The 13,010-nt window shown below is 35.6% G+C and overlaps 1 protein-coding gene across 1 annotated transcript in view; it reads left to right on the top strand.

Annotated features, from left to right (window-relative positions):
- LOC150109009 (uncharacterized) overlaps positions 1-13,010 on the top strand; it is a 168,847-nt gene that overhangs the window by 137,267 nt on the left and 18,570 nt on the right. Inside the window, exon 2 of the mRNA XM_090401456.1 lies at positions 4,587-4,713. Within this exon, the coding sequence (XP_090257582.1) occupies positions 4,587-4,713 (127 nt within the window). The remainder of the gene's footprint in view (positions 1-4,586; positions 4,714-13,010) is intronic.

The raw sequence follows: 13,010 nt of genomic DNA, 5'->3' as shown, positions 1-13,010 counted from the left end.
CAAGTTTGCACCTGAAGTATTTTCAGGTCTGAGGCAACTCGTGGTAAAGGCGGAGTAAGCTCTGATCACTTTCCTTGGTATCTCCCCTAATGCAAAGCACATCTCCTTGCGGACATTACCTTAGGGGAGATACCAAAGAAAGTGATCAGATCTTACTCCACCTTTACCACGAGTTGCCTCAGACCTGAAAATACTTCAGGCACAAACTTGACTTTCCTGCTGGTTTGCTTACTTGGGATTAAAACCAAGTTTATAAAATTGCTTGCTATCTTTAACGTGTGTGTGTGTGTGTGTGTGTGTGTGTGTGTGTGTGTGTGTGTGTGTGTGTGTGTGTGTGTGTGTGTGTGTGTGTGCCGGGTGATCCAAAAGTAACAGAAAAAGTAAAAATTCAATAATTCGAAAAGTATAGACAGTGGAAAGATGCGGTTTTCACAAAAATGCACAGAAAGACATGGGATTTTTTTAATAACGAAAAGTTGTATTACCAGAATAGTTACATTTGCCACCAACAGGTGGCGCTTCAGTTGTGTCAGTAGTTTGTGCAGTGGCGCATCACAGTTCGCAACGCAGCTAGGATTACAAATGTTCAGCGTGACGGCCGTCATTCATGAGAATGGACGTCAGACGTGGCACGACACCCTGCACAGCATCGAAGAGGGTTTCAGCTGTAATTCCTGTCACATGATGGCGAATAGCTTCTTTCAACATGGCCAATGACGTCGGCCGACCTCTGTACACCTGTGACTTCATGTAGCCCCATAACCAAAAGTCACAAGGTGTAAGGTCTGGAGATTTTGGTGGCCATTCGTGCGGGAAAGAGCGACTGAGGACACGGTCATCTCCAAATGTCGATCGCAGCAGGTGCTGGATCTGTGATGTGCGGAGGTGCTCCATCCTGCATGAATGTTACACCATGGAGCGCTTGCCTCTCTTGCAAGGAGGGAATGATGCTGTCTCTTAAAAGCACTGCATAACGCTCGTCTGTGACAGAAACAGTTCGAAATGTACCGCTGTGGACTTCCTCAAAGATAAAAACGGGCCTATAATTAATGATGCAGTGAACCCACACCATGCTGTCACATTTGGCTGATGCAATGGGGTTTCCACAATCGCGTGTGGGTTCTCTCTTGCCCAGATGCGGCAGTTGTGCGCATTTACACTTCCATTAAGCAAAAAGTGCGCCTCGTCAGTCCAGGACATTCGACAGCCAGTCCGCATTGTTTTCCATCTGCTGAAAAGCCCAATTTGCAAATTCATGGCGTCTCTCGAAATCGGTTGGTTTCAGTTTCTGTACGTGTTGGATTTTGTAAGAATACCTCTTGAGGATGATCCTGAGTGATCGCCACACAGTCCCGTACGAAACGCCAGTTCGTCTTGAAATTTCACGCGCACTGCATTCCCCATGTGCAGAAGCTGCCGATTGTGTGTCGGTCTGCCGATTGTGTTCGACCTCGTGCACAACTGCAATAGTTTTTTTGGGTCTCCCGCTTCTTGCACGTGCTTCCAACCTGCCCGAGTCCTCAAACCTTTTCATCATAGCTATCAGTGAGGAGCAAGACATCGGTCCCTTTCCACTTCTAATACCCCGCATCGAACGATAGGTGCGCAAAGCCACACTTGCACATTCGGAGTTCTGATAATACAGCTTTACTAAAAGTGCTTTATCTCGTAACGATAACATGCCTCACCTTGGCAGAACGTTTAACTTCAGTAATAAACGTTAAATGTTGAAAGTTTAACTTCAGTGTTCACTACATCTGAAATTTGCGTACGTCACGGTTTAAATAGTGACAGGTAGCAGCTCCGGGACCGCGTCACCTGTCGGTGACAAATTTAACTATTCTGGCAATAAAATTTTTCGTTATTAAAAAAATCCCATGTCTTCCTCTGCATTTCTGTGAAAACCGCATCGTGTGTATTATATACAGGGTGTTCGGGATAAATTTGACATATTTATAATTAATTATATTTTTCCGTAAGTTACATGTATTAACACACACTTCTCTTCATTTAAAAGTTTGGACCCTTCTTCATTCATATACAAGATGTCAGAAAGGATGGATAGCTGGAACCCACCTGAATCATGGAAGAGAATAACTTGTATCATGATGATTCGTGCCCGCCATCAAAATAAGGATATTACGACTGCTGCCCAATGCTCCCTGAATACAGTAAAAACAATCAAGCATGAACTAGAGACTTGCAATGGTGACTACGAGGATGTAGCAAGAAGAAAGATCCCTAGCAGACGATCTGATTGCGTTCGTACAGCAGAATTCCTCGCAAATCTGCAGGAACAGGTGTTGAAGAACCCTGGCATTGGAATTCGGGCTTTGTTCGTGGAGTTGCTAACTGTAGTCAAGCCCTGGATAACAAGGGTAGCCAATGGTAGGCCGTATGTATGGCAGCAGGATTCAGCCCCTTGCCACACCTCTGGGAAAAGTCAAAAATGGTTGTCTGAAAATTTCTACGACTTCACCAGTCCAAATGTTTGGCCTCCAAACTCCCCAGACCTTAACCCCATGGATTATTTTGTATGGGGCGCAGTTGAAAAAGACACCAATCGCACTTCCAGTAATACAAAAGCCCAGTTAATGGATAAAATTAAAACAGTTTTTGCGGCCCTTCCCAGGGAGACTGTAGCATCAGCTTGTTCGAGGTTCCGAAGCAGAATTGAAGCTGTGATCGATGCTAATGGGGGTTATTTTGAGTAAATATTGTTGATAGTATTGTAATTAACTCTGCCTGTAATGTTTTTTTGTCAATTCATTAAATTTAATAGATACAAAGAAGATTTTCTTTTTCCTTACGAAACTGTCAAATTTATCCCGAACACCCTGTATATATAATACACACATAGAAGCTTTGTCCAGTGAAAACTATTATACAAAGTTTCTATCTACCTATCTGAGATAGATTAAAGATCAGTAGGAATATCTCTCCCCCTTTCCCACTCCTTGGCATTTACAGTATGTTCTTCCAATGTGATATTATTTATTCTTGGACAAAGATCACTTCATCAAATGGAAGGAAGCTACGCATTGCATAAATTGTGCTTGAAATTGCAAAACATTTTCCTAGAAGGAGTTGAAATCCAATCCGATATTGCATTGTTTGACAAATTTAGTTTAAAATCTATATATAATCCATTTGATTTATCTTTCTTGTTTACTGGTTTTATTCATTTTCATTTTCAGCTATTGAATATACACATTTTAGTTCACATAACTGAACTTCATTCTCAACACCTTTCTCTTATCGTACGTTTCTGCTCAATCAAGTTTGGCTCTGAATTCTTTGTCATCCTTACCTTCTCATAATACTACACAGTTAGGTGTGTCTTTGTAAGTACTCTTAAAAGAGTATGTATTCTACATTCTTTTGAAATGCGTATAGTCTCTGCAATTTCACGCACTTTGACTCGCCGTCATACAATACAATATCGTGCACACTTGATCAATGATTTCTGGTGTTGTTACACTTTTTGGACGTCCTTTACGTGGATCATCTTCAAGGCTGGTACGGCCACGTTTAAACTCGGAAGCCCATTTCTTAATTGTCGAAAACGAAGGAGAAGAGTGCCCATAAACTTTTTATGAACTTCGAATGAATTTCTTTTGGCGTTAAACCTTCTTTTACAAAGAATTTTATAACCGCACGATACTAATTGTATCCATTTCAAGGGATACAGACAACACTTTGGCTTCCGACAGCTGTATAAAAAAAAAACTAGTTGATAGAATGACTTGCAATTTCATATCGATGCTTATGACAGATGTACCAACTTAGAAAAAATCTTGCCGATAGTGTTGCCATTTATGGTTGAGGCCAAGAACTTTTCAGACCACCCACGTACTTTTTCTCAGTGATGTAATATGTACAATATCAAGTAGCTTTTTCTCCATATCCGTTCACCCAACAAGTGAATTGTCGAAGTATTTCATAGCGATTTTACAAACAATACTATTCTCCAGAGTTATCATAATTCTCTTCATTGCCCTAATAGCCACTCTTTTTTTCTTATCAAGAGGCCAACCAGTTATTCTGGTAATGTTTCCTTTTTTCGCAGATAATTCAGAGATTACAACTGGAATAACATTTCCTCTTCCATAGAACACATCTTTCGAAACAGTTTTCTGTTTTGTGTTTTTAATGCAAGAATAGTTCTCAATGGGGTGATGATTGAAATTTATCCTTTTCTTTTCTTTGTTTGGAATATTGGTCTCCGTCTTCTGATTTTACAACTTTCTTCAAATCGCGTCGTTCAGGTTATTTTCATTGGCTTAAGTGCCATCGTCCCTCATTCTTCTTTGAACTTTCATATTTATCAAACCTTAGTTATTCAACTTCCATTGGCAGTTTGTTTCCTAGTCAGCCTTATGTTTGTCTACATTGCAACATATATCAACAATTCTAAATCCGATGAAAAAAAGATGAAAGTGAAATCTCTTTAGCATCAGTAATGCCGAAATGCCGCCCTTCACAAAAGTAACGTTTCAGTCCATCTTCTCTCTTGATACAATTCTCTTGTAATAAAGAAAAATCTGATTTTTCTTACAATTTTAAATTTTCATATTCATGTTTAGGTAGCTGTTACATTCACTCATGATGAAGTTACTGGAAGAACTACTTCTTATATTAAGAATGAAAGAATTCATTCATTAAAAATTCATTATTTTAATACCAAAATTTCGCCAGCTCAAGCATCATTGTGTAAGCATTCAAAAGATGTGCTTTCAGCAAAGACAAAGTCACGATGAACATAATAATCGCATGCAAGAAAGCTGGAGGCGAGTTCCACGTCCTTTAAGAATTTTGGAAAGAGTTTCGCAAAGGGCGTTCCTTAAAATGGACAGAAAACCAGGTTAAACATTTTAAGATTAATTACATTCCTAAAGCTAGATTTCAACATATATTGGGTCGTCTCTTAAAACAATACAGGATTATTACAGTCTACAAATCACTTGATAAAGTTTTTTTACCTTCCCGAGTTAGATCAGTGATCTCCACGATCAATTATTATTTTTTTCTTTTTAAGTGTCTACTCTGTGGTATGAATAATTTGGGCAGGCAGAACTTATTGACCACCATAATCAGAAAAAGAAAAGAACACACAAATATATACAGTAAAGACAACAGTAGACTGACCCAACATGCCTTAGAAAGAGATCACATATGATGAAAGAAAACAAACTGAATTGTTGCATAAATCATACTACAAATAATTGATCACGAAGACTATTCTCGGAAACAGCTCAAATATTACAGAACTCCAATATCTAGAACAGAACTGATGGTGTTAGTTTACACAAATTTTGGTGTACCGCCTCTATTCTCGTGAACGGTAACTACAGACGATCGTCGCAAGGAGCATTAGTCTCGCCTTCAGCATCCTTGCACGAGACTGTCCTTGCTCTGTAGGTCTTTGTGCTTTGTCTTTTCTGTGATTTCACCTTCGAGTGCCTGGATAATGCTAGTTTGAGCTCGCGAAACGTCGGAATGTAAATAGTTAATGTAATGTAGTTAACAAATTACATTATTTGTTTCATATTTTATTATAAGCAGTAGTTTTCCAGAAGTGTGATCATGAGTGAACGATTTTAAAATACCAAATATTTCATATTCACTACGTTTCACCTTCCGTTAGAAAGAATACCCTGAAACTTGAGTATCATCGTGTTCCTTTTCGTAATCATAACTAAAATAGGGTTCAAAACTACAGTAGTTTTACATCAAAACATGATGCAGCAATATATTAGATTAATATAATGGTATCATAGCTGTCTGTATAGGTCACGAGGCCTTTATTTAATTATATTATTAATTATGGAGTTAGTGTGGAAGTCTCTTGGCTTCGACAGTAACTCCAGCTGTTTCAAAAATCTGTATTTCTTAGTTATGCTATACGAAATGTCATCAAAATGTTTCTAGACCGAAGGATAGGTGATACTAATAATTTAAGGTACAAAGTCCTTACTCTGGGCATAAGCAGAGCAAAATATGTTGGACTTGTGCGTTTATTTCAAAGTTGCAAATTTGTGTATTGTGCTCCTCTTTGCTACTCCTTCTATAAAATGGAAGTGCTTAAATTATTCCATGAATGCGTTAAGTTATGTTTTAAATTAGCTTCCAGAGTAACTTTGGAGATATGAAACATGTTTTCAGGGAAAAAAGTTTAGCATAATTAATCATTTGATTATTTTTTCATAGTTGAAAAAAAAAGCAGTTATGGTGATACTGAACGTTGTGCTATTTCATCAATAAAACGGATGAAGATATGGCATAGAACAAGGAAGTTATTCATGAAAACAGCTTCTAGTTAACTAATGGCTTAGCAGTCTCGTTTAGATCGTGCCAAAATATTGGACCATGCAGTACTGCTCTTTCTCATTCTGATTTGTATATTATTTATTTTTTTTTTATTTTTTTTTTTGCCCAAACTTGCATCATTGTTGTTTTGCTCTCTTGATTTTCCAGACTTTGTTAATATTTCCACATTAACAGGAACACAGGTTCGATCAAGTTACAAAGAACTTAATGCTACTATTCATGTTACATTCTGTTCCCTTGGAAGTTATTATGTTAAAGGGCAAAGTATGAGATAACAAGTAAATGCTCTCATCTTCGAGAGAAAACTAACATCCGGAAATTCTCTGTTCATATTTTCGCGAGTCTTGGAAATAATCCATATCCATTATGTTTCCGAACAGGGTGATAAATGTAAATAAATTATGTGCCAAGGATAGTTGGCTTTCGTAGCCATAATAGTTAGGTAAGGTAGTTAGTATTATACCTAATTATTTTTAATATGTCAATTTCGTGTGTGTTCTCTTAACAAGTTTGTCTGGTTGCAGGATGAAAAAAAAAATTCACCTCTGCATCAGATAGTCTAATTCATCTTCGGTTGAAGTCCTGATAGAGATTTTTCCTAAAATGACAGAGAAATCATCTGACTTCTAGCTTCTGTTCTACGGGAGTCTTTCACCTAATCAAATTTCTAGTATGGATTACTAGAAAGTCTCCCTCCGGATTTCCTTAAGTCATCTATCTTAGAATAATAGTTGCGAAAGATTAACTCTGATATTATGTTACTCTTGATATCTGCAAGGCATTTCATTGGGTCTACTATAAAGATCTTCTTGGTTGCCTGTAGTGTTCTTAGAGCTTTTCACTGATTCTGATTGGAAATCATAATTATATTATTATTATTACCATTATCATTATCTGAGACCTCCAGAGAGTCAAGGACTCATCGAGGGTGGCTGTAAATTACCCAACCCAGCTATCATACCTTCCCTTAAATTCATTTATACTAGATGCACTCACTACCCCTAAGGGCAAATTATTCCACTCACTCACTGCTCTCTGAGAGAAAAACCTAGCTCTTACCCCTTTCTTGACTGAGAACAACCTTAACTTCCATGGATGCTCCCGTGTTCTCTCCCCGCCTTCCATATAACGAAAAATTTCGTCATTTGAAATGCTATAACACCCATTCAAAAGTTTATAGACCTCTATCATATCACCTCCTCCCTTTATTTCTTCTTCTGTTAACCAGAGTCTGCAATCCATATACTCGCAATCTGTCCTCATAATCTAAATCCCATAATCCGGATATAATCTTTGTAACTCTTCTTTTCACCCTATCCACAGTTTCTTGGAACCCTTGGAATATACAATGCCGAACAGTTTTTCCCTTATTTCTTTCACAAAAATAAACATGCAGGCAACACATGAAGAATATCTACAAAGAACATTTTAAATATCGATCATTGAGCAAGATTACGTAATCCAGTCAGGTTAATTATAACTAAAAAACATCATGTTAACTTGATTGCATATTTAAGAATATCCAGATCCTAAAACGTGATTTTTTTGAATGAGAATAGATCATCAGTACTGTATCATTGAAAGAACTAGAGTTTCTATTACGGTCTAAGCGTGCTCTCACTTGAATATTACTTATTTTGTTACAAATGCAATCCCGTGTCCAACTAAAATACTTATGTTTTTTAGTTGGACACGGTGACTACTAAAATGAGTAGTCACCATTTTCTCATTCTTTCTGTTTCACAGTAGCTCACTTTCTTCTTCTTCTGTATATACAGTATTTTTAATGTTATCTGAATTAACCTTTGTAATTCGACTACTATTATCAGTACTGATTATCTATTCTCATTAAAAAATCACGTTTTAAGATCTGGGTATTCTTAAATATGCGATCAAGTTAACATGATGTTTTTTAGTTGTAACTAACCTGACTGGATTACGTAATCTTGCTCAAATTTATTTAATGAAGCACCAACTAGTCACCGTCTATTTCATTGTAACTTCAAACTAATCTTCTCCTCCTGCTTCATTCATTGTTGCTGCCTATATTCTAGATAACAACCTCTCCTTCTCCATCAGTAGTTCCAGGATATAATCTATAGTTGTTTAAGGAAAATATTAATATTTCTCTTCTCTATCGGACCTGCCCATGGTTCTTGCGCTTATGTCATAAATTTTCAACCTTTCTTCTGGAATTACTTTAAAAGCATAGGAGAATATTTTATCTTGATGTTATTTTATAGCATTATGGCATAATTTTCTTTTACGCCATGCTATAATTATGTGAATGGTCAATATGGTTCAAATTTTTATATGCGAACAAAATATAATTGACTAAATGTAGAACATCATTTAGAATTTGTCCTTACTCATATTTTTTTTTCTTTCGCTAAACAACCTAGCATCCCTTCGGATTAATGTTTTAGACTCTATTTTTGTGAATGCTTCGTAGTGAATATAATGAATACATTCAAACATAGATTTAACATTGCTTATTGCGAATAACCAATGTTTTTCTTCAAATATAAATAAACACTAGCGGGAATAGAAGTCCGCTAAATATTTTTTTAAAAAATGGAGATTTTTCGTATTACTAAAGTTTAGAGAAGCGGTGACCTAATTTCAAAGTTAATTATAATTATAAATAGTTTAGGAAATTTTCACTGTGTAGGCTTATCATAATGTCTGTTGTAATACGCTGGCTAAGACTGATTTTCTCCTGACTTGCTTTTTCAAATAAATTTCCAGATTTAAAAAATGGAGAATCTGAAATTTTTGTTGCTTTCTTGAAAAAGAGAGTATTTTAACACACCCTACAGATGAACTTGTTATTGATCATTTTGTTTAATTATTAATCTCTTAAAATTTCTTATCAAGAAGATTAAAATTTACATTTCATACTCATGTAATACTGAATGTCCGCATACAATTTTTAGGTCATTATTATATATTTATTTACTACTTGACTACTTATATTATTAGTTAGTTAATATTAATTATTTTAATTAATATTATTTAAGTACATACGAACGCTGTCATCGTATAACTTACAAGCTGTCAGATGACTATTGTCAGTGGTTAAGATGAAACCAATTACAATATTGGGAGATCTTGAGCCTTCTCATCACCTAGAAGCCTCTTGTTTTCTACCTTCAACATACCACTGACATATTTTCGTTTTTCTGTCAAGTTCTGACCTGCCAGATGACAGCCGGTGTTAGAGCATAACCCCTCCAAAGACAGATTGCTGTTATTTGTCATCTGACAGCGTCTGTTTTCTTTATTTTTTTCCCTTCATCTACCCTGTCTATGTGTTGGCCTGCTGGTGTCACACTGCTGTTCTGATACACTTCGGCCTTTCTTGCTTCCGCGTTTTCATTTTCTCGTCTGCCCGGCTTTGGCATCTCTCCAATTTCCTTGCCATTTTTCACCAGATGTACCTACCACCAAAAGAACTTTGTTCAGGTCAGGAGTCACACCTTCCGTTGCCATGAAACACGTGTAAAACACGCGGGGTATATCTGGAACTGTAAACTGCTCAAAGTAGACACGCTGCAATGTTTCACATGTAGTGTTGGCAACGCATTGTTGCATGACATTCGATAACTTCACTTCTTGTTGGCCATTCCTACCGAGAGATTGCGTGCAAATAAAGATAACTTACACTACGGTGAGTTGTGAAAGAACCCAATAGACATCCATTACATCTGTCTTCTCCCTGCAATAAAGCTTAAATATTCCTTTTAATGCATTTTTTATTGAAGTCTGATCCACTTGACTTCGAACTTATATTCAGCATTTTATTCCATTTCCTTTCTGTATGAGCACGTCAACAATTTGCATGATGGATACAATAAAGAATAATATTCTCCGTTGTTTGTAAATGATTCATTAAATATACGCGAAGAAACAAAAAGGTGTAAACATTTAAATGGACATTTTTCTGTTTTTAACTTTTTTTAAATTTTAAAATGTTATGCCCTAAATCTTTTTTATAATGAGTACAATAATATATATAGTTATTTCTTCAAGCTGCATATTGGATGCAGAAAATAAAGGCGTAGTGCCTATAAAAATATCTGTTTATCATCTTAATTCATGATGCATCTTTAAAACGTGACAAAAATGGAAAATTGCAAATGGTTCTTTTCACCTGCCAGGAAGATACACGGAAATCTTCATGGCGTAGATCACAATTTCAGAATCGGGTGCCAATATGATTATGATCATTTTACAAATACTGCAGTACTTTGCTATTAACATTTCTGAGACTGTTTACCTTTTTTGCAATATTAATACTTTTATTACATTTCGTGTAAACTGAGATCTATCGAGAACTGGAACTTCATTACAGCAAAAACGAGTTAGTTGGAAATTATAATAACTATTATTATTATAATTATTAGTACTAGTGTTATACAGAATAACATTAGAGAAACAGTAACGTCAGCCAAGTAGCCTCTTCTTAATTGAAGTCCACTTTCCAATTTCTCAGTACTTGTTAATTTTTTACAAATGAAGTTTTTAAGGAGATACCATTTATTTTTTAGATAGTTGGATCTTATTCACGTTGGTCCACTTAAGAGAAAAATCTGAAACATTCTATGAAACTTACTTCATAGAATGTTTCATATTTTTCTCATGAGCACACTGAGAAAGAATGTTCTTCTCACTATGAGAAAACACGTAACATTCGCCAAGAAATCTAATTTAAGAAATCTGCTGGAGAAAAGCAGATTTGTTCATGTCTTATGGAAGTAAACCTTCCATTTTTTTGTATTTCATTTATTATATTTTTAACTCGAAACGCTATTCGTTTATTAAATGAAGTCGTCTCAAATAGTTGAATACTGTTTGGTCTCTTCATATTTGTATTGCATGAAGTATTCTGAGTTCTGTCTAAATTAGGCATATTCGTCTTTTTTTCTGAGAATGAGAGATCACATTTAATCTATGGAACAAAGGAAAGAAACTGCATACAGAGTGTAGAAATATATTATTGATTAAGTAACATTACCATAACCAAAATATTTTCAACCTTCTTGCATTTTATCTCTAACAAGAAACTTACCAACTGTTTATTTCCCAAAATGTTTTGCAATTTAATGATGAAAAGTATTCGAATATTTCTACAATTAGGACCTCCTCCACTTCTTTTACGGTGTCGAGGTTTTTTTTTTTTTTTTTTTTTTTTTTTTTTAATTCTTACAACCGCAACCGCCTCGATGATGAGGTGGTTGGCTCTATGTCTCCCGGTGTGTCCACGGGGCCGGTTTGCCTTTTCTGGGGGACGAAAAACACGAGTTCCCGAGTGAAAAAAATACACCCTACCTGATATGAGACTGGCTAACTCACTTTTCGTCGAAAGAGAGCAGATAAATTCCCTCACGTCACTCATGGGAGTCGAACGTAGGTCTTTCCGAACAAAGTGCTTCGTCTATAACGACTGAGCTACGGAGGCTGTACAGCGAGGACCTATTGTTGACTAAAGTATGCATTCGATAGCATTAACTTTTCCAGGATGCAAATACCTATTCACCGATGTGGTCAGCACATAAGTAAAACGCATAAACGTCTAACATAAAACCAAATTGCGTGCGTCGTTCTTTGGAAGAAAAAACAAGATAAAAATACTTCTCAGATAAAGAAAGCATAACTGAAGTCATGTGTCGTTATATTTGACACACTGAAACATCTTTTTTGATAATACACGATAGTGAGTCTTACATTTGACGTCTCTTATTGAATGCTATAGTCACTCCTGTACCTCATAGGGCAGTGGTGTTCAACCGTTTTTTACTACGCGAGCTACTTTTCTATAAAAAGTTATTCGGCGATCGACTCTCTTATATATAAGTTATTCGGCGATCTACTCTCATATATAAGTTATTCGGCGATCTACTCTCTTATATAGATCACGTTCCCCCAACCTGATATCTGATTACGCACAAATAAACAACTAAAAAAAAATTACACAACTAAAAATTTTATTTGTGTATTTAAAAATTTATTTATCACTTTTAATTATTTTAATACAACAAATATTTTAATATACAACAAAAAAAAACAAATATATTGGAATAAAATATTTATTTCTCTATTTTGGAAAACCAAAGTTGGAAAAAACAACAGATTGATTACAAACTCAAAAGTTACAGGAAATGCTGGTTGATTAAAAAAAAAAAAAGGTTAATGTGAAATTTGGCATTGTTTGGACCTCGCAATATTTTTATAGTCAAGTTGATATGAAAAAGTGGCCAATCGCAGACAATCATCCAAATGATCATTTGTAATTTGGTTTCTTAATTGATTTTTTATGACGGTCATATTTGAAAAAGCGGATTCTGACAAGTATGTCGATCCGAAACACGACAGAATTTTTCGCGCAATATCAGTTAATATTGGGAATTTTTCATGTGCATGCTTCCAAATGACTTCATTGTTTATTGTTTTTAAATGTAAACTATTCTGAATGTTTATTATCTCAAGTTCTACTTCAGCTTGGTTTATATCAAACAGCCCACTAATTTTATTTGAAATTTCTGTGATGTTCAAGTTTTCTTGAAATGGATTATTGATAAAAGATACACTCATTTCAGTTTTATTAAAATCTTTAAATCTTGAATTTATTTCTTCCTCAACTAATTCTATTTCACGAATAAATTCTTTTAAATCATAGC

The sequence above is a fragment of the Typopeltis vanoorti genome, chromosome 2 (assembly GCF_054136105.1).
Source record: "Typopeltis vanoorti isolate ZY-2024b chromosome 2, IOZ_Tvanoo_1.0, whole genome shotgun sequence".
In the NCBI taxonomy this organism is placed as follows: domain Eukaryota; kingdom Metazoa; phylum Arthropoda; class Arachnida; order Uropygi; family Thelyphonidae; genus Typopeltis; species Typopeltis vanoorti.
The sequence above is the reverse complement of the archived record's forward strand: the minus strand, read 5'-3'. Positions and strand labels throughout refer to the sequence as shown.